The following is a 24033-nucleotide window of genomic DNA, read 5'->3' as shown; positions in this document are numbered from 1 at the left end:
CTGAATACAACAAAACGTTACCTTCATAGTTAAGTTACATGGGGCGTTAAGATGTTTTGTTTTTTTTTTTTATTTAACTTGTATTTAACCAAGCAAAAGTCCCAGTGAGGCTAGAAACGTCTCTTCCAAAGGAGCAGTAACAAATAATATAAATACTTTATACCTTTGCCTGACTCAAACAGTGCACCGATCCCTCTGCGTTTGGCCTGACACAGCAAAAACAAACGAAATGAATGCAGCCACGCGATACATTTATAACGAGATTACAAAGGTATCGCAACTTGTGCGCTTATGTCCTGATAGAAAAACCTCTGCCTTAGCTGATACACACAGCGCTGGACAGACTCAACGAAAATGAGAGATGTCTCATGTATGTTTCTCGCGCTGTCGCATAAAGCACGAAGCAGTTATTTCATAGTTCCTCTATTCGCGTGTCGCCACTGACGTTTGGGTAAAAGTACACTGCTTTTGAAATCACGTGCATTTTTTTTTTAATATCACGCATAACTCGCGCGAAATGATTCAGTCGCGCGCGGGGAAAAAGCCACCATTTTCCCCCCCTTAAAGAATTCACACAGGCTCCTCCCCTCACTTAGCAACCTGAGCACGTAGCAACGGCTCGACCAATGGGCGCTCTCCTAGAGGTTCCACCGACTGCGGTTCCTTAGCAACGGTGTAAAAAAATTGCGCTGACGTCCATTCTATTCGGGAGAGTATTATGGTCTGTCGGGAATTCAGAGTGGCTGGGACTGGAGAAAATATCTGCTCTGCTAACGTTACCGTCCACCAAGCTAACGGTAGGTAGCACTGGAGTAAACATGGAGCTGTCTGCCGTCGGGGAGAGGGTGTACGCCGCCGAGTCGATCATCAAGCGGAGGATAAGGAAGGTACTGAGATGTAACATGTCCCCTTTTCTTCCACAGCGTTGAATAAAGCACCAACATCGCACTCTAATACTACTGTTGCCCTGCACGCTAACGAAGTCGTTCTGTTTGTTTCTGATGGCATGCAGGGTCGGATTGAATACCTGGTGAAATGGAAGGGCTGGTCTCCCAAGTAAGTCCTGCGACGCGGTGTGTTGTGCATGTTTTCCACCCGCAGCTGCGGTGTCTTGACTGTGTCGGCTGTGTGGCTGTCGTTAGCTCGCCCAAGCTAGCGACACAGCCGGATTAAAACTGTGGTGTACAGCACGATGGAGATTTTAGCTTACATGCTAATGCTACGACCATCCACAGCGCTCGCTTCCTCACTCTGACTTAATGTTTGAATTCACAGATACAGCACTTGGGAACCAGAGGAGAATATTTTGGACTCCCGCCTGTTTGCAGCTTTTGAGCAGAGGTGAGATGACTGGGCTGGCCTTCACGGGCAGAGCCAGTGAATGTTAACATGTCCAATAAATATATGGTGCACTTTGCTCCCGTGACACTCAAAATGGGTGTCTGTTTTCCACAGGGAGCGTGAAAGGGAGCTGTACGGGCCCAAGAAGAGAGGACCCAAGCCCAAAACCTTTCTGCTGAAGGTAAACCTAGCAACGTTGTCTAGGCTTTCTTTTTGTAATGAATTCTATGCTAACACCGCATGCTAGGCTATCAGCTATAGTCTGCTTTTCATCTTGGCGGTTTAGCACTTGCAAATTCATTTCCTATTAAATGCCAAAAGGCTCACTGAAGATGGTAACTGTGCGCGTCCATTGACAGGTGCGAATTTTCAGCTTGTGTATTGAACCAACGGGACATTAGAGACTGTTTGAAATACTTTAACAAACAGCCACTGACACTAAAACATCTTTAATAATGCTTCAGATAATAATAATAGTGATGATAATGATAATAGTAATAACATAATCCTTCAAAATGCAAATAAACCAGTGAAAATCAAAGTGGCTCGGTGCAGTCAGTCAGAGGTTTCAGCCTTTCAGCACAACGAACCGTGAAAATTGCTTAATGACCGACAGTTTATCTTGAGCTAAATACCACAATCTCCGCTGACAGGACTGTTGTTAAAATCCGAGTGGTGGAATTTCACCAACAAATCAAGTGGCCCGATGGGAATCGTTTGCTGTTATACTTATTTATGTTTGCATGCCACTAGTTTTTCGCCTTTTAAAATGTTAGATACGTTGAGTGCTTTTTATTGAAAGCATTTTTTTTTTTCATGTCACAGAAGAACAGTACAGATGTGAATAATAAAATTCAAATTCCATTTTAGCTGCTTTAGTTTTAGGATCCCAGTATTGTTCATGTTGGTTCACTGTCATAGCTGTGCTTTGAGAAGTCAGAATACCAGCTGTGAAAAAGGCCTGTGAAGCTGACTAATACATTTTAAAATAATAATAATATGCAACAGTGTCATTTTTAGTGTAATTCTGCATAGGAATTTCCCTCTAATTTTCATGTTTTCTGAAAGGCTCAGGGCAAAGTTAAAGGGAAGGCCTATGAGTTCAGGAGTGAGGCAGTTCGAGGGATGCACATCACCTACCCAACTCCAGAGCCGGTAGTCACGCCCAGGGCCAGAGAGGGCCTGAGAGCTGTTGTTCCCACCATCTTCCCCCCGAGCACAGTTAACCGTGGAGAAAGCGTACGTATCCAGCCGCTACAGTTTAGCACCCGTGAGCGACAGCAGCCTCCCCTTCAGCAAAGCAGTCCAGACAGACTTATCCATATACCCAAAAAAAGAGGCCCAAAGCCTAAGCCCCGCTTTAGCTCTGCTGTCCCTGAGCCCCACAAGAGGAGAGCAGAGGAGCAGGTGAGCCACAGCCCTCACAAATTGGCCAAGCTCCAGGGAGATAAGGACATGAGGCTGGTCGAGGTGGGTCACAGACATCCGGACAGTCACAGCCATAAACACCACCATCACCACCACCATCATCATCACCACCATACACACAGCCGGGGACAGCTTTACTCAGACCGCAGCCTGCATCCACACAGGACAGATATGGACATACACAGGATTAAGGATGGCTCCAGCTACCTGGCACCTGCACAATTCAAGCACCAGTCCAAAATGAGCCAGAGCCTGAATCCCCCCACTGAGCTTCCACAGATGGAAAAGCCTTACTTTCTGGACAGGCCATCCCCAACCAGGCTTGACAAAGACTTGGATGAAGTGACGTGGAGGCCTTCTCTTGGTAATGTGGAAAAGGTCCTGGTGACAGATGTGACGGCCAACTTCTTAACTGTCACCATCAAGGAGAGCAGCACGTCTAAAGGCTTCTTCAGAGAGAAAAGATGATCCCTTGGTTGCTGTTTTTATGCCCTGCCTTATTTTCTGACTTTCATCAGACTTATTTTGAAGTTTATAGAGCAGAGTGTGATTCTTAAAGCAGTTTTGTATGTAATGTATAAAGGCAAATTACATATGTATATATTATAAAAGTGGACATCTATTTAATGTATTGACCAAATCAAATGAAGTTCATTTGAGATCATGCATTGGCATGTTTCCTTTACAGCAGCTGGCTACTTTGTGTATAGAGCTTGTGAATTTGACTATTTTGCCAACATAACTAACTAGAATGTATTTTTTCATGCTTTTATCTTCCAGCCTCGGCTCTTGCTGGCACAATGTTAGAAGAGAGGCCAGGCTTTAATAACTTCACTGTGGGTTGAATATTTCTCTCTAATTTGAACCGATTTGACTGAAGAGTCGATGTTCAATTCAATAGGATTAATATTTAAAAATGTACTCAAGCACTTTCAATTCAAAAGTATTAAAAATAATCCGCTGTGTTGCGTTTGAAGACCGGGTCTGTGTCTTAACATTTCTAATTGTAAGCTAAATTGATAAATTCAACACGGGCAGTTTCCCCAAGGCGCTTATGCCAACATTAACATATCATATTTTACATTTTCATAGAAACGTTCATGAACCTTTGATGTAACAAGAAAATACAATGTTCGTGACAAATTGCTTTTTAGACGTTTTTCAATAAATCAATAAATAAATCATTTCGTTGCGTTTGTCCTGTTTAACTCCGTTTTTACCCTCGGCCTTTAACCGTCTTATCTCAAATACAACACCTAAGCCCATAAATGAAATTATTTTGCCAAAACCTGTAGTACTTTTTAATTTTTTTAAATGTCTTATTCATGGGCTCGAATTCTGTTCTCGCTGGGAAATCTTAGAAAAAAAATTAATTTCTACCCTCTAAATAAAGTGTCTGGTGTGATATAATCACAGTAGAAGTAAAAAGGCCTCAGGCTTGGACGGGAATATAAAAGCTGATTTGGCTACCATCCTGCAGCAGGCCTGCATGAATTCCAGCTCACAAAAAAAAAAAAGCACGCTGCAGTCCTTCTCCCTGGAGCAGGCAGAGAATATCTAATTTAAATGTCTGCGCCGCGCAGCTCAATATGCTTTCTGCAGGAAAACTTCAGTTCACAGAAAGAAACAATTATATTCATATATAGCACCCGAGTGTTGTATTTTTTTCTATTTTTATTAATTTTTTTTATTTGTCTCTATAGGGGAATAAACGTGCAGCTATAGCACGAACCAATGCCGCATATCTGAGCTTTTAAGCCGGAGCCTGCGCTAGTTTGCTGGGCAAGAATTATTTTTACAGTGATCTAGTTTTAAATAAACTATATATGTGTATTCGAGCCTTTTAGAAATACAGATCTATTTCTGCTGTGTTCGAGGCCCGATGGACCTATTTATTTACTCCTGCAGGAGCGGTTCTGCCTTATTTATCTTGCTATTTTATTAAGTCCAACTAGTGTGAGTCTAATAAGCGTCAAAGCTGCGCAATTTATACACGACATACCTTACATTACATTAACCGATATCAGCCCTTCAATAAAGTGAGCAGCTACTGAGCTCAGAGGTCTAAACGTCAAAATAATGGAAGGATATCAAAAGACACAAGATCATTGTCCTACATAAATTAAATTTCACATTCATGTTTGAGGTGGTAAATGCCTTCTGTCACTGCCCAAAACTGAAATGCATACAGGCTACAGTATGCTATCCCCATAGGAAATATATAACAAGAGTTGGCTCAAAGCTGAATTCTAGTCTTCAGTATGCTTCCTGTCTTATTAATAAATAAGGAAATACATAATAACCCACAGGCAAGCATGCATTTTGATTTATTTTTGATTATATTCTCTGTGAAATTCCATAAAGTATGATACATGTCACACACCTTAGAAAATAAAAAGAAAGAAAATACCAGACACCACAGCAATCTACACAGAGTAAGGCCATCTATTCAGCAGTTCTCTCATGGTCGTTATATTTCAGGGGAAAGAGAGAGGGAGCGTTTTTCTAGGTTTTTGGGGGTTTTTTCCATTGTTGAGTCCAAGTTGTCAATCCTGGTCCTTTACTGTGAAGAGTAAAGACAAAAATGTGTTTAAATATGGGAGAAATATAAAATACAGCAAAACACTAGGCCTATTTGTGAACCCTGTATTTTTATATAATGTTGCATATATATGCTGAACATTTCTCATTCACAGGTGCTGGAGAAAGAAAAGTGACAAAACAGAAACATATTCTACATCAGTGGAGCATTTTACAAAACTTATATTTGAAAAGTTATGAAATTTTCTTCTGACTAATAATCTTGAAAATATTCAATTTTATTTCGAATTTAAATGAGAAACTATTACAGCATATAGCCCCACCTTTTCAAATATGCTTATCCTGCTTTATGAGCAACTCATGGCGTTATTTTACAGCATGTTTCCTTTATGGAAGCAGAAAACCTTTAAGCATGCTAACAGAGCTAATGAAACAAGGCAAAAATATTTATGATGTGAGTCTGAATCAGAAACTGTTGCACTCGTTTCCTGTTTTGCTAAAAAGTGGAGATAAAGTAATGACAAATAAAAACAAAATAAAACAACAGCATCATCAGAAACATAGGAAATGTTTCTATATATATTCAGTATGACAAGAAAGAAAGGCTAACATCATCAGAGAAAAAAGAGCTACAGGTGTATGTGACTTGACTCAGGCCCTAGAGCAGTGTGAGTCTTTCTGAATTGTGAATAATTCTGCTGCTCCAAATGTTTGTATTGGGGTCTGTTTATTTAATTTTATAAAAATTATGCGTTGGTGCGTTGATGGTAAAATCTAACTTAAATGAAAACCTTATGATGTTACTGTGGGGATGTATGAACAGCATATGGGTTTTGAAGTGAAAGCAGAGATTTGGGGCAACCTCTGTAACTTTTAGACAGGGTATCCGTAGTTCCTGTCACAGCGAGGATAGCAGTGAGGGTTCAGCCAGTGCTCCAGGTTGGTCTCCTGGGCCCTCTGGTCCAGGGCCTGCATGTGGAGCAGATGCTCCTGGGAGGACATGTGCATTATTGAATGAAGGGAAAGCAAAGACTGAAGGAAACAACACATGAAAGCGGATGAATGTTGATATGGTTTGCTACCTTCATTTACACAAATGGAAATTAATGCTGAAAAGGAAATCACTGAGTCAGAACAAAACGCTTAATCATCTGCTTCCGTTTTCAAGTAAAGCACAGGGCAATATGCTTGGACGTGAATGGTTGAATGGTTGGTAGAATCAAAGCATTTTAAAGCACAGCAGAAAGATGAATGCATGTACTGCTGTTTTAGTAAGTTTTAAAATAGGTGGTCATTATACTAAACGAAGCCTGGCCTTTTTGTTTTTTAATTGCAGCCATTTATCATTTTATCTATTACAGTATGGAAGCAAAATTCTCAGCTAAAATCATTTCCAACTGCATAATAACCATAGTACATAATTTACTGTATAACCACATTATTATTCAAGAAATAATTAGGATTTACAATATGAATTATGTTACGTTTTTTGGCTGTACATTTTTTTTTATTAATCTTTCTGACTTTGTTATCGTGCTTGACCTATTGTTGCTCAGTTGATTTTAATGTTTACATGCCAGTTGTAAGTAGGCTTTTTAAAAAATAACTAACTTCAATTAGGATTTAACGTGTGAAAAAAACTACAAAATTATTAAATTAAAATATAAAATCAAATGAAAATATACTAAAGTGATGTAAACAAATATTTTCTATAGGGACAAATGGTAATTTAAGACCCTGCATTTTAGCATTTATAAACACTTGATAATCAGGTAGAACACTCCACTTTATACTTGTACACAGATACAGTATATTTAAGTTTGTATTTGTCAGAACTGTAACCGCTCAAATGAAGTACTCATAATATGTATGATGGTGCTTCCATAATAGTATATAATAGTAATTATAAAGAAATGTTTAATAGGTTTTCAGTACAATTAATAGCATTTTTAAAGCTGTACTTTGTGAAAAGTCATATTTATTATAAGTTATTACAGCTATGTTAACCTGTGTCAACTCTTAATCCAGCAGGAATGGATCATCATATAAGGTGATATAATTAACAACATTAATAAACAGTTTAAATGTGAAAAATGCAGTTTAAAAGTGTTACGTGCATTTTTACGTTAATATGCTGCTTAAGCGCAAAATAAGCTTTTACTAGAAAGCTACACACCAATCAATATTGTCAAGCCAGTTTTCACCTCATATAATGTGTCTGTGCTCTTTGCTCTGACTGAACCTTACCCTCATTGGCTCATCAGGGTAGCCGGGTTTCATTGGCCGCTCCTGCCTCTTGCTGCGGAGCAGCTGCTTAGCAAAGCTTTCCTTGATGATAGGGTTGGCGTCTGAGGGAGAAGTAAAGATAAAGGTGTGACTGCAAAGAGATAAAGTGTTTAACTCTAATTCTTCTACCAGTGTTGGGAAGAAAACATTCAGGCAAGTGAGTGAGTGAGTGTGTGTGTGTGTGTCAGTTTTTACTTTTTGCTTTGAGAGACTCAGGAAAGCAAGAGTGTCTGCTCCAAGATTAACCTCTGCCTCAGTTATTTTGTTTTGCTACAAACATAGCTTTTCCTTGGCAGCTGAGTGTTGGCTAATCAGGATAACATTCCTCTCACTGAAAGCTGTGTTCAGACCCATGAATAAACCTCTGACCACTGTCTGCTGCTGGTGGACTGTGGCTGACCTGATCGGTTTAGCTCGTCCATGTGAGGCTGTTTATTCCTTCAACTCCAGCCCCAAAGGAGCAGCTCTCTGTCTTTCTCTCTCTCACATACAGACACACACACACACACTGTCCTCTGCAGTGCAAGGGCTCTCTGTCTGTGTCTCCCTCTCTCTAAACCCAGGCATGTATTGGGAGGCAGGGTATGTGGTGGAAGGTAACAAAGTGCCCATTCATCTTCCTCACTCCCCAGGGAATCAGGGCCGTGCAGCACGTGACCCCAGCAAGCAGCCAGACTGGCTCGCTCTGCTGTGAAAATGAACCCTGCGCTGTCAACACAAGGCCAGAGCTGCTGCCGCTGCCTGGGCCTTCGCAGCAACACAGCAACACAGCAACGTGGCAAAACACTCACATACATTCTCCAAACTGAGTCATTTTTCTTTTCAAGAATGAGCAATCGTGATGATTTTTGCAGCTTTAGGTTATGATCAAAGTAAGAATGTATGTTAAAAATTAAGTAGTACATGGAAATATGGCAGAAAAAAATGTTATAACAGCTGTAAAAAGCAGTAGTCAACACAGATTCTTAATTTAGTTACTATACATGCAACAGAAGAAAAATACATTTAATTTATGCAAACCAATCCAAAATGAGACTACACAAGTCCCTCCATTAGTCACTATTTTTCTATGTCCTTATCTGACCTAAATGTCCTAAATCACAGACTCAGTCAGCACCACAGGTCAAACCTTGAGAGCTTCCTACCAATGTAGACGGTCAGCAGGACCAGGCAGAGCAAATACACCACCAGCTCCTTCATCTTCTTCACCTTTTTTGCTCTGAGCTCCTGACCACAGTCCAGAGGAGGTAAGGGGGAGTTTCTCCTCCTCCTGTTGCACGTCACCTACAAACTGTCACATACCTGTCGTGTCACTGAGGTCAGGTTTAAATTACATGGCTCTGTATCAGTGGTGATGAATGTACTTCCATAGAAATACAATGTGTAGGCCTATAAATGAATATATACATATATTTACCTCTAAGGTTGCAAAATGACTGGGGAGGAATTTAGAAGGAGGGATATAGGGAACAACACCACCAGGCCCATTGAAAGGTAGGAGGCTGACCAGTAGATGGCGGTGCAAATCCTGATTATGCCGCCGGGGTTGTTTTGGATTTAACTTGGTAACTGCAAATGTTGCATCAGGAAGCCTCTGTTACAAACTGGAGGTGTTTAGTTTAAAATACAAAAGAAAAAAGAAAAGAAAAGGAAAAAAAACAGATAGTTGCATCTAATTTAAAAATATATACGTTATATCAAAGCCATTGTTTCTTTGTTTGTTAAAATCAATTTTCTGCCAAAATAAAAGACTATTTTCTCGTTTCCTTCGTTTATGTCTCACATGGATTGGCAGATTGACAGTGACGTCCAAATGAAACGTCATTGCTTCCTTTTAGTGTTATCAGGATTCATTTCTGGGGCATAAAAAGCTTTTGTTCCCTTAGTGTGGTTATCTAACACGCTCGTTCACGTCGCAGCCCACGGCGCATGCGCAGCCTACTGTGGGGCATACGTCAGGAGCGTAAAATCAGAGATGATAACAAAATGAGAAGTGTACTGTATGTACTTCACCTGCTGTTGCTGTTTTTACTTTATTTCATTTCGTGTTTTTTTTTAGATTACATTTCATTTTTGTACTTTCCACACCACATTTATCTGATAATCGTAGCCCCAAAAACTAAAAGTAAAGTTTTTAAAAAAAAAGAAAACATAAATTTGTGTTGGAGAATTTTTTTTTTCTCAGTATATTATTTATCTCGTGGCTCTTTGGAGAGGCCCAGGGCCTAAACCGCCTTACTGCATGATATAAAAGCATTACTCAGACTAGCACGATAAAATGCTGTGTGTACATTTTACAATATTACACTATACCTGTCACTGTAATTTTACTGCAGAACACGCACATTTTTACCTTTGATTATATTATATTATATTTTCTGTTCTAAAATACGAGTTTGAATGGAGGAGTACATCTAAATACCTCTTAATGAGTGCTTCTATTTTGTGGTATTACTACAAATAATTAACACACTTTTGAATAGATTCGTCTGATCATACCTGGCCGTATGGAGTACTCAGGGGAGTATTATAGGTGTGGTGTGGTGTGGTGTGGTGTGGTGTGGGGGGTACGCACTTAGCCATGCGCGCTTAGCTTGTCAGTGAACTATCTTGACGTTTAAATACTCTCTGCTGACGCTAGGTTAGCAGTGCAGCGCAGCGTCACGTCGTTTTGTCTTCACAGCTACAGATAAAAACATTTATACTAGAGCTGGAGTCAGTGCCAGCGCCGGGTTGGCGTCTGTAAATATGGGTGTCGCAGGGGAAGCGTGGCGTGCGTCCTGTCTCCAGTCGGTGTTGTTTACAGAGCCGTCCTCGCTGATTTCCGCTCGTTAGCATCGCACATCGCTCCCGCTCACCGCTCCCGTCCAGCAGCGATGAACGAGGAGGGGGACGAGGTGCAGGACGACTGCGGCTCCCGGGAGGAGTGGACCCTGCTGTTCTGGACCTCTCTCGCCGTCATCGTCCCGGTCATCATCACGTTGTGGTGCAGCGCCCAGCGCTCCAAGCGGAAAACGCATATGAAGGATTTTTTTCGCAAGAGCAAGCACGGCTGGCACTACACGGATCTGTTCAACAAGCCCACCTACTGCTGCGTCTGTTCCCAGCACATCCTGCAAGGGGCTTTCTGCGACTGCTGCGGCGTGTGCGCCGACGAGCTGTGCCTACGCCGAGCCGACCGGAGCCTGTCGTGCAAGGAGATCATGGCGCCCTCCAGCCCTGATGGAGGAATGGGGCACCGCTGGGTCCGCGGAAACGTCCCACTCGCCAGCTACTGTGCAGTATGCAAACAGCAGTGTGGGTCCCAGCCGAAGCTGTGCGACTTCAGGTAGCGTAGGTGGTGCTACAGGCGCATATGTGTAGGAGTCACAATTTTCTGTATACATCTTACATCTGCAGCTGTGTTTGTGCGTAAGAAAGACAGTTTTTCATAGCTCCAGAGTATAGTCTGCCAATCAGATGGTTTCCTATAGCCATACCTGTAAACACGTGCATTTTTAGGCTTGTCATATCAAAATACTACACAATAACCTTCCATTTTAATCTAGAATTAGATAAATTGCTCTGCTACCTGGCCACCCTCACAGGTCACAGGTCAGTGTCACAGAGCAGCAGCTATTGCTTTCCTTTCTTCTGTGATAGGTGTGTGTTTCTCTGTCCCACCTTCAGGTGTGTGTGGTGTCAGACCACAGTGCACGACGACTGCATGGATAGCCTGGCCGATGCAGCCCAGTGTGACCTGGGCGAGTTCCACAGCCTCATCATCCCTCCTCACTACCTCTACCGTGTCAACAAGCTCCGCCGCAGGCATCCCGACGAGTATAGCAAGGTGTTGGGGATAAGTCTGGCTGTGTGCTCATACTGTGGGTTGTATGTGGTGTCTCAGAGATGTTTTAAGCAGTGTTGGTGTTGTGTGCTCATGTTTCTGTAGTTGGCGTCTTCCTGCTGCACTGGCTGGACTCCAGTGTTGGTCTTGGCTAACACACGTAGTGGGAACAACATGGGGGAGGCACTGCTGGGAGAATTTCGCACCCTCCTCAACCCTGTGCAGGTCAGGCTGCAATGCAAAAAAAATCTTTTTTTTTTTCTTCTTTTTTTTTTTGCAAAAGAACATTAGTGAAACAGGTCTTTCCTCTCATCTGTCCTCCAGGTGTTTGACCTGTCCGAGCTGATACCTTCTAAAGCCCTCCAGCTGTGCACCCTGCTGCCCCCTGGTAGTGTCCGGGTGCTGGTGTGCGGGGGTGATGGAACGGTGGGCTGGGTGCTGGATGCCATTGATACTATGAAGCTAAAGGTGAGATAAGACTGTCACTGTGTAATGAGAGAGGATTTATTTTCGTATTGCAGTATTGAGTTGCATCTTTACCTACTGTACCTACCACCATTTCTCTGCATGAAGTTGATATACCTGCGGCTCTTGTTTTTTTCCTCTGTCAGGGCCAAGACCAGTTTATCCCAAGGGTGACCATCCTGCCTCTGGGGACAGGAAATGATCTTTCCAACACTCTAGGCTGGGGAGCTGGATATGCTGGAGAGATCCCTGTGGAGCAGGTTCTACGCAACGTCCTTGATGCCGAAGTTGTTAAAATGGACAGGTGGGGCAGCTATACTTCTTTTAGTATTTGGATTTAGGACAAGTATTTTCAACCATGTCCGAGTCTGCAAAGATCCACTATTTGTTCCTGTTCTGCTCTGTCTAGTTACACTAATCTGACACTTGTTCTTCTGGTTAGAAACTACTGAAGATCTTCTGTTATGTCATGGTTTGATGCTGTTATTTCTGTGATGACATTTCAAGTCTTAAATTGAAGAAACCTGTGAAATTCATTTGTGTAACAATCTCAGAGTCGTCACTAACATTAAGGAGGGTATTGACTTGTGTGTTTTTCCTTGAGAATTTAGGAGCATAAGTGTATGTTGTTTCATGTAAACCTACCAGTGGTGCTTATTTTACAGGCTGATTGCAATATTATAGTATAAATGATTCTAGTTGACCTGTTTTTCCACAAGAGAGCTTTATTCATGTTAATGTGAAGAAGGCTTTAAATTAGCATTTAAGGAACTAAACAGAAACAAACACAACGAAAACTACAAGCCATACAAAACCTTTTAGACTTTCTTTTCAGTGTTTGGCCAGAAATACTGTTATCTCTATTCTGCTAATAATCTACATTATGGTTTTCAGATGGAAAGTGCAAATAGCTTCAAAAGGCCTCTACTTTCGTAAACCAAAGGTAAGTTTGATCTCTTTGTTGAACTTCGTGTCCGTATGCACTCTTATCGTCACAAGCCGATGCATTGTTAGAGTGTGATCAGGGTTTGGATGTTGAGGTATGCAGTGACAACGGTTGTCTCATTTACACACATGCTTAGAAAGCATTTATTGCCTGTCCTCTGCAGGTTCTGTCCATGAACAACTACTTCTCTGTGGGGCCCGATGCGCTCATGGCGCTCAACTTCCACACACACCGCGAGAAAACTCCCTCCTTCTTCTCCAGCCGCATCATCAACAAGGTCTGACCCCCTATATTTGAATATATGAATACTGTGCAAATGTTTACCACAACTGAATTTGAGTGTGCTTGCCTTCCTGTTTGATCTCTGTCAGAAACATTAGTGAAACAAAGTGATTGTAATAATACCTACTTCTCTCATTGCCCAGGCAGTGTATTTCCTGTATGGCACCAAAGATTGTTTAGTTCAGGAATGTAAGGATCTGGACAAGAGGATTGAGGTACAGTAGCTGTGGAATTTCTTCAAATTTGGGGGTCATAGTCAGTGTTGTTAACATGGATGTAAAGTGAACCTTGGCTGGTTGCTGGAAGCATACAGCTGCAGTGCAGCAACTCTAGTTTTCTAGATACATTCATTTTGTAAAATGTATGGTTGAGTGCATATCTTGGCCACACTTTAACAGGATTGAGGTGGTCCTAATTCCTAATCACAGAATCTTACTTTTTATGCTTATGTAAAAAAATGTATAGCGGACAGTACATTGCTACCAGATTTTTTTTTTTAAAACTTAAACTTGGCCTCAAAAATGCACCTTTGGTCGTGTTTCAACAATGTGTCTTTTCTATTTCCAACAATATAATTGTGTGTGTGTCTCTGTGTGTGTGATGAACAGCTGGAGTTGGATGGGGAAAGAGTTGCTCTGCCCAGTCTGGAGGGCATCATAGTTTGTAACATTGGCTACTGGGGTGGAGGCTGCAGGCTGTGGGAGGGTATGGGAGATGAACCCTGCCCCCCTACACGGTGAGTGGCATTGTGCTGGAGATAATTATGAATGTCAGTATCAATCTGTTTTTAGTCATAAAAATGTCAAATGCCCATTACAAACAAGCAAGTTTTACTATGTTTCATCAATGCTTTGCTGTTCTTACTGACCTGTGTTCTGCAAGTTACCATGGCAACTGTGAGCAGCAGTGTTGTTTCCTGTGGCACCTGCAGGCTCGATGATGGTCTTCTGGAGGTGGTGGCTGTATTTGGCTCCTTCCATTGTGCCCAGATCCAGGTCAAGCTGGCCAACCCTGTACGGCTGGGACAAGCCCACACTGTCAGGGTGAGGACAATACACACACACACACACACACACACACACACACACACACACACACACACACACGTACACACGTACACAGTTCTGCCATAGTGCTTCCTGCTCACCTTGCGACAATGAGGGAGTCAAATTAGCTTTCACTGCCATTTCCCTCCTTGCAGCACTGACTAATCTGATTAAGCATATACCACTCAGCTCCTGCGTGTGCACATTTTCCTTGCTTCTTTTTACGCCACTTCCCACTTAATAGTTACTGGTGATGCACTCCGTATTTTAAGGATGGAAATACTTGCAGCCATCCAGCAACTGACAAGTGCTTTCAAACAACAACAGGAGAGAGATGATGCCTGCCACTGCTGTGCACACGCATGGGTTGTCACTGCCACCTGAGTGAGACCATGGCAACCACAGGAATCACAACATAAAAAAATGGAGGAGCTAATTTCACTGGTATTTAAATACCTTATGTGGTTATGTACATAGAACATTGCTGCTAGCGCGATGGAATTAATGTCACAAATGGAGTAACACAATGTCAGTGCTTTGGTAATTACTGCACACACACACACACACACCTGTTGCTGTAAATCTGTAAATCACTCCATGAAGCAATTTAAAATATTACTGTGGGATATGTTTATGTGTATAGCAGCAGCATGTAGTGTTAAAGGATGGACAAAGTTGGATGTAGTTGTAGCCATGGCAGCAGAGTTTTGTCTCGCTTTTATGAGTCAAAATACAGAGAGAAGCATTGCTGGAGGTGGTAAGTATCATTACCCTGTATCATACCCTATCATTAAGACACTTAATGATAGGATATACTCTATTATCAAGTGTTTCAAGTTTTTTCCCTTCCCTCGACAGCTGGTTCTCAAAAGCTCCAAGATGCCCATGCAGGTGGATGGGGAGCCATGGGCCCAGGGCCCCTGTACCATCACCATCACCCATAAGACCCAGGCCCTCATGCTGTACCACAGTGCAGAGCAGACGGATGATGACGATGATGAATCCACCGCCTCTGAGGCAGAGAGCCCCACTCCCCGCGACTCACCCAGGTCCCTGGGGGCGACCTCTACTCGTGCATGACCCACCCCTAACATCATCTGACCTGAAGCTCTTCTTAAGTTTCTGTCTTCTTTCTTTGGCCCAGTTTCTATTAACCCTTGGTTTGAAATGGAGCTTAGTCATCCTCAGTTCTTTAAACACACCTTGTCCTCAGTGATGTTGTTGTTGATGAGAATCGTTGTTATAATTTTCATGTGTAATCATTTCAGATCTTATCAGAGAGATTCCAGACTTGGGCTTTTGTCTTTTTGGTCTTTTTATTGTAACCCAGAGCTCAGGAAGTTTCCAGTGCACAGAGGTGTCTATCATGGATATAGATAGCTGTTTAATTGCACAATCCCCTTTGCCATAGATATAGTATAGTCAGCTATACTGTATTTATTATAGAGTATTTACAAATGAATGCCCAGTGCAGCACTGCAGGTGTCAGTGAGCCATTTTTAAGATGTTGTCCAGGTTTAATTGAAGAGACTCCCTTAAAGCCATGTTTCAATCGACTGTAAATGGTGAAGTAATATAGGAGAGAAGAGTACTGTCATATCAGGTGGTTCAGGTTTGGCTGAAGATACAAGCAAAGCTTGATTATCTATGAGTGTAATGTTATTTAAAAAAAAGCACAAAGAAAGAGCAGACCTCTCCACTGCAGGCAATCAGACTCCTACTGGTTGATGAGGTGAAACATTAAATTGCAGAGAATGTTAGTTAAATTCTTCTTTCAGGCTGATCATCAGTGTTGATAGTTTTTAGCATCTCTTGCATTTGTCATTTAAGATAAGACTTTGAAATGTGTTTTTAGGCTCAGAGGTCACTGTATCTAGGTGGGGCAAAGATCTTTTTTTTTTTTTTTTTTTTTTTTTTACTTTATGATGCACTGTCTGAAGTAGCTGGCCAAACTGCTGCACTATACAGTGTTTCAGTTATACTGAACTTTCCTGTAAGAAAGGAAACAGGCTGGCTAGTTGAAGTTTACTTTGAAAGTACTGCCAAGTTGATCTGTTGTTCAGTGGATCCGTTTTGCCTGCATGTAAAATCTTGTTTTTCCATCTGCTTTCCATGATTCCACTTGTTTATTTGGTGTTGCACTGTTTTGGCACTTACACTGGTAGATACTTTACACTGCCTAGGAAAACCATAATGTTGATTGTTACTGTTTACTGCTGAAAAGTGGAAACTGCTGAGAATATGTCGTCCCATGCAGCAGTCCTGTTGCACTTCAGGATTTGTGTTTTACCAAATAGTCACCACAAGGTGGCAGGGTAAAGACATTGCTTATGTAGTCAGGTCATATGTAGTCTTCTGCTCAAATCTCATGCATGCACTGTGTTTCATGTGCCACATGTACTTTTCTGTGTAGTGCTCATGTGATATCAGTTTACCTGTTTAGTTTGTGTTGTTTGTTTGTTTTTTTTCTTTTCATTTTTGCTGTACTCTGCATAGTGTATGCAACAGAGCCTTTGTAAATTAGCCCTGTAGGGAAATTAATCATGCAATTTAGGGTGGTCTTGTTTTTTTTCCCGTTCACAGCCATGTAGAATGTTAGTTTGTGCCATAGACTGTATATAAATACGACGGATTATTAGGGCCACATTAATGAAAAAATGAGGACGATTTTTTTATTTTGCAGTTTGACAATAAAATAGAAATGTTGAGAATGAAGTTGAAATTCAATTTAGAAAACGTATTTAAACTGTAGTGGTTAAATATATCCCAAAAATTCTTCCTCATTTGTTTACCCTAATGTAGCCCAAATCCTGTCATATAAAACAATGGAGAAAACGTGACAGCTCTAGGAAGTGCAGCGAGTGCCGCTCGATCGCCCCCTGGTGGCTGGGTGCAGTATCGTTCCCTGTGAACAGATGCGACATGAGCTAGAAAGGGGCACAGACATATTTCCCTAAGGTGATTTCCATTGTTTATTATTATTATCACGCAGGTTTGTGTAGACTTTTTTTAAAATATTAAAACGGGTATATTTTAGACATCTTTGATTGGCGGTTCCACCTCGGTCACTACTGCGCAGAATCTGGTTGCATAATATGTTCCAGAGTCAAAGACAGCAGCCCAGCGATACTTGCAATATCTTAATTTCACTGTGCATAGTGACCGGACGTGATGACGCGTCATCAGTATGGTTTATGCTTTGTTAGTGTTCATCGGGCTGAACAGGGATCAGTTCTAGTCGTTGGAGCATGCAGGGTAACCAGGGCTCATGGTCTCATTACCATCTATTGAACGTCTCTGTTAGACCTTTGACCTTGCCAGCTGTTTACCACAGCTGTGGTTATTTCTGTAATGCTGTGTTGCACTGAGTTTGTTCTTGTAACTGGGGGTTTTATTGGCACACACTAACACCACGACTCAAGTTCAAAACAGTGAAGTATTTCTGCATTACCCAGGCACTTCACACAGTCCCTGGGTAATGCAGCTGTGGGCTATTAAAAACTGTCATCTAGTGATACTGTCACTTGCACAACAACATGGCCTTTGGTCTGGTGCCACCACTGAAATTCTCTAATTTGCAAGGCAGACTGAATGAAACAAAGTCATACAGCTACATTTGACTGACATCCAACTATTAGCACTGGGCTTTTGCATTTAATACTCACTTGGTCATCACTTCTCACTGTGTACTGAAATCCTTACATTAATATTATATGCATTCAAATCTGCTCATTTTTTCTGGTACAATCTGTAAGCTAAGGAAGGAAACTGGCAGGTAACTAAGTTTTTATTGGTAACAATCATGTTGAATGTAGCTGTTTACACAAAGTAGAAGTAACAGTCAAGTGGGTTTGGTTGATTTGCTGCTTTCAATTGAACTGAATGTAATGAAGTGATCTTTTGAATTTGAAGACATTCTCATAAATATTTTCATATATAAGTCGTGTCTCTCTTTTAATTGCCAAGCCAACTTTATTGATAAAGCATTTTGACAAACAGGAATTGCTGAACAAAGTGCTTAACATTAGGATAATTAAAAACAGGAAATAAAAATTTAAAAGTACATAAAACAATAAAGTAAAATAAAATCAACATCTCACACTGGATTAAAAGCCAAAGTAAAAAGGTTGGTCTTAAAGCCGAGATTTAAAGACCTGTCTAATCTGCAAATGCAGCGAATTCCAGTTTCGGGCCCACAACAACAAATGACCTATCCCCTCTGAACCTCCGCTGCATCCCCGGCACATCCAGTCAGCTGGTTAGCTGACCTGAGTGACCGGGAGGGAAAGTAGGTGTGTAGGAGCTCAATGAGGTAGGGCGGGGCGAAACCATTTAGAGTTTTAAAAACTAATAAAAGGATTTTAAAATGAACTAAAACAAGCTAAAACAGGAGTCGTGCTCTCTCTTCCGTGTTCTGGTTAAAAGATGCGTAGCAGCATTTTAAATTGTGTTTAAAAAAGACTTAAAGACTGGGAGAGGAAACTAATGCTGCTGCAATGATTCCTGGTCAGAAATCATATTAGCCTGTTTGGTAAAATAAAATAATCCCATTGATATTATTATACTGGGATGTGTTAATCATTTACTCGTTTAAACCCATCAACACCTCCCACTACTTTTCTCTAAAGCCCGATGATTAATGAAAAACAGATAAATTGTTTTAATTTTCATGGACTGGTGTGTCCACACTGATTTTCACCTCAGTATGTGTGTGTGTTTCTAAAAGAAATAAATCATTTACTAATATAATCAATACTGAACTCAACCAAACTGAATATTAGATGTGTTTACTTCCAAACGACTGCTACTGAAGAGGGTAAACCATTTACAAGTAAACATGTCACATATGAGCTTGAACGCCACATTTTCCTGATGCACTTCCTCTTTATATCAGGTCTGCATGCAAAAACATCTACTGCTGCATCTAGTTATTTTTCTTAGGCCTGGGATGGTGTTTAGCTGAAGGTGGATGGCTTTTGTGATGATCTTTCTGAGGGAAATTAGATCCTGGCGTTCCTGGCTTGTGTCCACCTGGACCACTGGATTGCTTTTTTTCTTTTTCTTGTTCTGAAGGGAAAATACACAGAATGATTTCTTTAATAGTCTGCCCACTGTGTGAGTTCTGCCACTTGATGAACTGTTGATGACTTTTCTGAAATCATATGCACTCAAACTGAACTGAATTCTCTTGAAAGCTGTAGTACATTGGAGAACATCTGAAGGTGTAGTTAGTATTGAAAATAATGAAGCCACCATTACAAATGAAACTCTCCATAAGCCTTTAGAGGTTACTCAGAACCTGCACTATAATGGACCTGCACCTGCATTATAATGCAGGTTCATGGGAGAGGCTAAAGGATGTTTTCATTAGAAAGTGCCCCACAAACCTGAGTCCATTCCTATCCATCCCTGGAGATTATTTTTTATAATCATTTATCAGAAACAAAAACTGACAGAAGCAAAACATTACACTTAGAAGCTTTGATTCTTATTCTAAGGTGTTTATATCAATACTGTCTGAGAGATACATAGACCAAGCCTACATGACACGCAAACACATGCAGTAAATACAATTTAGGAATGCAGAAGGAATATAAAGGTAAATAACATACTCTTGTGGAAATGGTGGCTGGTATCACTTTTCTTGGCTGTATGAGGAAACATGAAAACAAAAACATCTTTAAAGACATGAAACACACTTATTGCTGTCTAACAGATAAAGTCCAAACAACTGCACCTCATACTGGCCCTACCCTCATACCTGCTGCTCTTTGTTCTTACACAGTCCATCTGAAAGTGTCCATTAAATTTAGCAAAAGTTACTAAACATTTCAAGTGCCAATTCAAAGCAGAAACTGTTCTTTTTCATGGTATCCATAGATAATGACTTTCTAAATATTTGATTCTGTCAGCCATGTGCAGCAGGTTGATAAGTCCTTACCACTGAATCGTATAATGGTTTTATACTTACAATAAATAAACAAAAAAAATACACAGATTTTTACATTACTTACGTGTATTTGGTCCTGCCCTAAATGGAGCCATATATCCATGGCCATGTGCAAACTGTAATGGATTCCAGCCTGCCTGTGGCTCCATGTATGGAAAACCCGATATGTTTACTGGCTGGAACTGCTGCTGGATGGGCAAACGACCAGGACTGTGGGATCTGGGCTGTTTTTTCTCCTCTAGAGAAATAGAAAAGGTGAGAGGATCAGTTGTACAGTGTTTAAGTAGGTGTTATAAAATGCTTTTCAAATTGTTTACTGTGTTTGACCCCTATTAAAGCATGTCTGTGTTTGAACGTGTTTTATAAACACTTAAGAGAATCATCACACATGTTGCACGATGTAAAACCCACACATTTTGCATTGTGTTTTTCTCTGCCTGGAGCCAGTCCGGGCTGAAACTGGGCAAAAGGCAGGTACACTCTGGACAGATCACCGGTATATGGGCAGATATATTTTGAATTTTTTTTTTTGTTGTTATGTGTTGCAATGTGGGCAGCACGGTGGATGAGTGGTTAGCACTATTTCCTCACAACAAGAAGGTTCCTGGTACGACACCCGTCAGGGTCCTTCCTGTGTGGAGTTTGCATGTTCTCCCTGTGCTTGCGTGGGTTTTCTCCAGGTACTCTGGTTTCCTCCCACAGTCCAAAAACATTTATGTCAGGTTGATTGGTGACTCTAAATTGCCCATAGGAGTGAGTGTGAGTGTGTGAGGTTGTTTGTCTCTATGTGGCCCTGTGATGGACTGGTGACCTGTCCAGGGTGGACCCCTGCCTTTCACCCAAAGAGAACTGGGGTAGGCTCCAGCTGATCCCTGTGACCCTGGTTAGGAATAAGTGGGTATAGATAATGGATGGAAGTTTCAGTGTATTGAGGTTTTGTTACAATACCTCTATAGAGATGAACATACCAGATTCTGACTGAGATTTAGTTTTTGCAGTACTTGCAGGTTCTGAGACAGGAACTGCTTTTTCACCTGTGAAAGGTAAATGGACTGCATTAATATAACACTTTACTCTCATTCATCCATTCGCACACAGCACACACAAACTTACCAGAGGCAACGCCAGTGTTTAGTTCTGTAACAAAATTAGACATGATGGGGTCATTGTTATGTCATATTACTTCTATAAATGTAAATTGTGCTTCTAAAATGTACCTGCATATTCACCTGATTTAATTATTGGCAGTCTGGCCTCAACATCCTGTTTAAAGGTCTCTGTCAGAAACTCCTTCAAAGCACCAGCAAAGGCCTGTGCTGCTGTTACCTTCTTGGAGTCCAGGTTTATTCGAGGCATGTGAGGTTCAAACTTTACAACCCTGGGCAAGTCAAATGAAGCCTGTGAGGAACATAGGGGACATAGTTTTTAACCATGTGTTTATTTCCAAGCTCTGCAAGACATGGCTGTAATATATGAAGGCATTTTTTCACTTATTTTGAATTCTACCAATGGGATTCAGAAATGATGAAATTCCAATTCCAATTAATGGTTAGATTAACTGTTGATTCATTAAACCATTATTTTCTTTATTAATCTGTGTGTGAATAAAATGTCAGGAAATAGTGAAAATGCCTATAATATATTCACGTCTTAAAAACACAAAATATTCAATTTTCACATATTGTGGAGAAAAGCATCAAGCATTTTTTCAAATACTAGAACCAGAGAACGCTTCATGTTTTCACTTGAAAATACTGAAATAATGTTTTATTAATTTATTAATAGTTCCAAAATAATTTTCATGTTCATCAACTAATCAAATCATTGCAACCCTACTTAAAATATACATATTTTTTGTTTTCATTGTGGTGCACACCCACAGAGGTAGGTTGCTCAGGTTTTATATAAGGGCAATTAAAAATGTATATTTAATATTAAGACAACTTTTGTTTTTTTTTTGTACAGTCACTTCATCTTATTTGTCCTGAGGCTGTTTTAACATCTGTTTTTACTGTATCTCTCTGTCCTACTCCATCTTTCTGAGACAATGGTCATACCACCTGTAGAAAGGCCAAAGTTTGGGACTGACTCAGCAGAGTGTTGATATCGTCTGTGGCTTTTCTCATCTTCTCACTGTTGTCAGAAAACTTGGTCATGAGATCCCGAAGTTTCGTCTGACCGATCTCCAGCTCGCGGTCCACATCAATTTGTGACTTGCGTTCCTCTTGGGCCAACATATCTCTCATCTGCTGATACAAATCTGCCAATGCTGCCTTCCTTTTGGTTGCTCCATCCTAGGCATGGGCCATAGAGGACCCGTCCATAAACACAAGGAAAAGTAAACAGACCAGCAGACTGATAAAATTACATTGTGTTACCTATGCAGATGAATAAGTCATTAGTTTCCTCAAGGCGGGGTTTTTTTTTTTGTTTGTTTTTTGAAGAGTGGGAAATGTAATGGGAAAGATCACCTTCAGTTTGCTCTGTGCTTCATTCATCTGAAGCATTATAACCTCAGTCTTCTCCATCTTCTCATGCAGCAAACCCAACTTGTCTCTGAGGTCAGACTTCAAAGACAGATACAAAACACTGCTTATCTTAAGATGCTGGATTACACCAATCAGGTTGAAAAATACCTCAGATTTGGAGAAAAATGTTTTTCTTGTAGCAGGAACACCCACTTAGCCTAGTTTAGCTGAAACAGGCTAGCAGGCATATTTCTAAATGTTATTATACATCACATGACAAATATAATTATATGATGTTGATATTATTACAGTGCTGCAGTCTGTGGGTGAGTCTGGCACACACTGACCTCATTGAGGTTCCTCTGCTCCTCAGGGGAAATGAAGGAGCAGCCTTTGTGGACCTGCTGGAGACAGAAGCTGCAGATTGGGCGGCTATGCTGACTGCAGAAGAACTCCATCAGTTTGTGGTGGTCCGGGCAGATGCGATCCAACAGGTCTCCGACAGGCTCACTCAGCTGGTGGAGACTGAAGTTTGGGTTTTCCCTGTGGGGCCGCAGATGCTCCTCACAGAAAGAGGCCATGCAGGTGAGGCAGGTCTGGGCCGCTTCAGCTTCCATACAGGTGTCGCAGCGAATGGCATCCTTCTTCTCGGCTTGTTTCTCCTCTCCATACAGGCTGGCGGCCTCATTCTTGCTCGCCTTGACCATGAAAGTCTCCACGACGGCGCTGAGGACCGTGTTCTTCTTCAGTTCCGGCTTGATCGGAAACAGGGTCCGACACTGGGGACAGCTGTAGGACTCCTTCCAGGTGTCGAGCAGACAGTCCTGGCAGAAGTTGTGTCCGCAGGGGATGGTCACCGGACAGTTAAAGGTGCTGAGACAGATGCTACAGGTCAGGTCATCCTCCAGGCTCATCAGAGAAAACGTGTTCTCCTCCAACTCGGCCATGGCGACAAGATGAGGCTGCGACGGAGAAACGAAACCCAAGTTGTCAAGTGCATAAATTCTTTATAAAGCCTGATGATTTGCAATGTCACCGGTGTTTTAATGTGCTATCAGTCGACAGTAAAGGTACGTTTAGATTCGTAATAATTATTTTTGTTCCCACGTACCTTCTGCGTCATTAGTGATCTGCCCAGCTCACTGACATAAATCCAGGAAATAACAAGCCAAATATCCCGTGACTTTTTGTGTGTGTGGGTGGGAGGGGGTTGTTGCGCGCGCTCCCGCTGACACGGTCCCTTTCCCGCGGAACTGGCACGTGCACAGGTATGGCTCAACCTACAGTTCATGCCCTTTTTGTCCTCACACTTGTCCTTGAATAGTGCCCTCCTTTGGAGCTGTTTTCCCCCCCTTTTTCTTCAATAAATGAATGCTATTGGTCACCCTTTACCCCTGTCTGTCTGTTTTACAAATATATTCAGCCAATGAAAGGTATTAAAAAGAGCTTGGGAC

At 41.4% G+C, this 24033-nt stretch overlaps 4 protein-coding genes across 7 annotated transcripts; 2 read left to right on the top strand and 2 right to left on the bottom strand.

Moving 5' to 3' along the window:
• The first annotated feature begins 689 nt into the window (after positions 1-689).
• On the top strand, positions 690-3953 carry cbx8b (chromobox homolog 8b). Of its 2 annotated transcripts, none has more exons than XM_026304491.2 (5): positions 690-887; positions 1013-1056; positions 1276-1341; positions 1456-1522; positions 2410-3953. In XM_026304491.2, the coding sequence occupies exons 1-5, from the start codon at positions 819-821 to the stop codon at positions 3235-3237; spliced, it is 1074 nt and encodes a 357-aa protein (XP_026160276.1). In that variant the 5' UTR covers positions 690-818; the 3' UTR covers positions 3238-3953. The 2 variants fall into 2 exon arrangements, with proteins under 2 accessions (XP_026160276.1, XP_026160275.1); XM_026304490.1 differs by having other exon boundaries at positions 718-797; positions 924-1056.
• Positions 3954-4792: 839 nt separating this feature from the next.
• On the bottom strand, positions 4793-8797 carry c1h17orf67 (chromosome 1 C17orf67 homolog). Its single transcript, XM_026303983.1, has 4 exons — positions 8742-8797; positions 7558-7658; positions 6173-6300; positions 4793-5332 (listed from the first exon to the last, which is right to left on the bottom strand). The coding sequence occupies exons 1-3, from the start codon at positions 8794-8796 to the stop codon at positions 6184-6186; spliced, it is 273 nt and encodes a 90-aa protein (XP_026159768.1). The 5' UTR covers position 8797; the 3' UTR covers positions 4793-5332; positions 6173-6183.
• A 1409-nt stretch (positions 8798-10206) lies between these two features.
• Positions 10207-16067, top strand: dgke (diacylglycerol kinase, epsilon). Of its 2 annotated transcripts, none has more exons than XM_026304287.2 (11): positions 10207-10924; positions 11266-11425; positions 11528-11647; positions 11747-11890; positions 12034-12191; positions 12782-12830; positions 12997-13110; positions 13259-13330; positions 13724-13851; positions 14047-14185; positions 14224-14803. In XM_026304287.2, exons 1-11 carry the CDS (start codon positions 10473-10475, stop codon positions 14287-14289), a joined length of 1602 nt encoding a protein of 533 aa, XP_026160072.1. In that variant the 5' UTR covers positions 10207-10472; the 3' UTR covers positions 14290-14803. The 2 variants fall into 2 exon arrangements, with proteins under 2 accessions (XP_026160072.1, XP_026160071.1); XM_026304286.2 differs by lacking the exon at positions 14224-14803 and adding an exon at positions 15020-16067 and having other exon boundaries at positions 10208-10924; positions 14047-14158.
• A 2040-nt stretch (positions 16068-18107) lies between these two features.
• LOC113128748 (E3 ubiquitin/ISG15 ligase TRIM25-like) lies at positions 18108-23861 on the bottom strand. Of its 2 annotated transcripts, none has more exons than XM_026304284.2 (10): positions 23691-23861; positions 22927-23541; positions 22583-22678; positions 22172-22405; positions 21341-21509; positions 21225-21248; positions 21080-21145; positions 20176-20349; positions 19774-19809; positions 18108-19228 (listed from the first exon to the last, which is right to left on the bottom strand). In XM_026304284.2, the coding sequence occupies exons 1-10, from the start codon at positions 23700-23702 to the stop codon at positions 19086-19088; spliced, it is 1569 nt and encodes a 522-aa protein (XP_026160069.1). In that variant the 5' UTR covers positions 23703-23861; the 3' UTR covers positions 18108-19085. The 2 variants fall into 2 exon arrangements, with proteins under 2 accessions (XP_026160069.1, XP_026160070.1); XM_026304285.2 differs by having other exon boundaries at positions 18108-19222; positions 23691-23860.
• Positions 23862-24033: the final 172 nt, after the last annotated feature.

This window comes from Mastacembelus armatus, chromosome 1 (genome assembly GCF_900324485.2).
Source record: "Mastacembelus armatus chromosome 1, fMasArm1.2, whole genome shotgun sequence".
Lineage (NCBI taxonomy): Eukaryota > Metazoa > Chordata > Actinopteri > Synbranchiformes > Mastacembelidae > Mastacembelus > Mastacembelus armatus.
The sequence above is the reverse complement of the archived record's forward strand: the minus strand, read 5'-3'. Positions and strand labels throughout refer to the sequence as shown.

Excerpts from the sequence above, each read along its gene's own strand:
- cbx8b (XM_026304490.1), top strand. The coding sequence starts at position 719 with ATGGTCTGTCGGGAATTCAGAGTGGCTGGGACTGGAGAAAATATCTGC. Across the intron at positions 1,057-1,275 it reads TGGAAGGGCTGGTCTCCCAA|ATACAGCACTTGGGAACCAG; the intron begins GTAAGTCCTGCG and ends TTGAATTCACAG. Across the intron at positions 1,342-1,455 it reads TTTGCAGCTTTTGAGCAGAG|GGAGCGTGAAAGGGAGCTGT; the intron begins GTGAGATGACTG and ends TGTTTTCCACAG.
- c1h17orf67 (XM_026303983.1), bottom strand. The coding sequence starts at position 8,796 with ATGAAGGAGCTGGTGGTGTATTTGCTCTGCCTGGTCCTGCTGACCGTC. Across the intron at positions 7,659-8,741 it reads CCTGCTGACCGTCTACATTG|ACGCCAACCCTATCATCAAG; the intron begins GTAGGAAGCTCT and ends CTTCTCCCTCAG. Across the intron at positions 6,301-7,557 it reads ACCCTGATGAGCCAATGAGG|GAGCATCTGCTCCACATGCA; the intron begins GTAAGGTTCAGT and ends ATGTCCTCCCAG.
- dgke (XM_026304286.2), top strand. The coding sequence starts at position 10,473 with ATGAACGAGGAGGGGGACGAGGTGCAGGACGACTGCGGCTCCCGGGAG. Across the intron at positions 11,891-12,033 it reads TTGATACTATGAAGCTAAAG|GGCCAAGACCAGTTTATCCC; the intron begins GTGAGATAAGAC and ends TTCCTCTGTCAG. Across the intron at positions 12,192-12,781 it reads GAAGTTGTTAAAATGGACAG|ATGGAAAGTGCAAATAGCTT; the intron begins GTGGGGCAGCTA and ends TATGGTTTTCAG.
- LOC113128748 (XM_026304284.2), bottom strand. Across the intron at positions 21,510-22,171 it reads AAACTTTGGCCTTTCTACAG|GCTTCATTTGACTTGCCCAG; the intron begins GTGGTATGACCA and ends TGTTCCTCACAG. Across the intron at positions 20,350-21,079 it reads TAAATCTCAGTCAGAATCTG|AGGAGAAAAAACAGCCCAGA; the intron begins GTATGTTCATCT and ends CTATTTCTCTAG.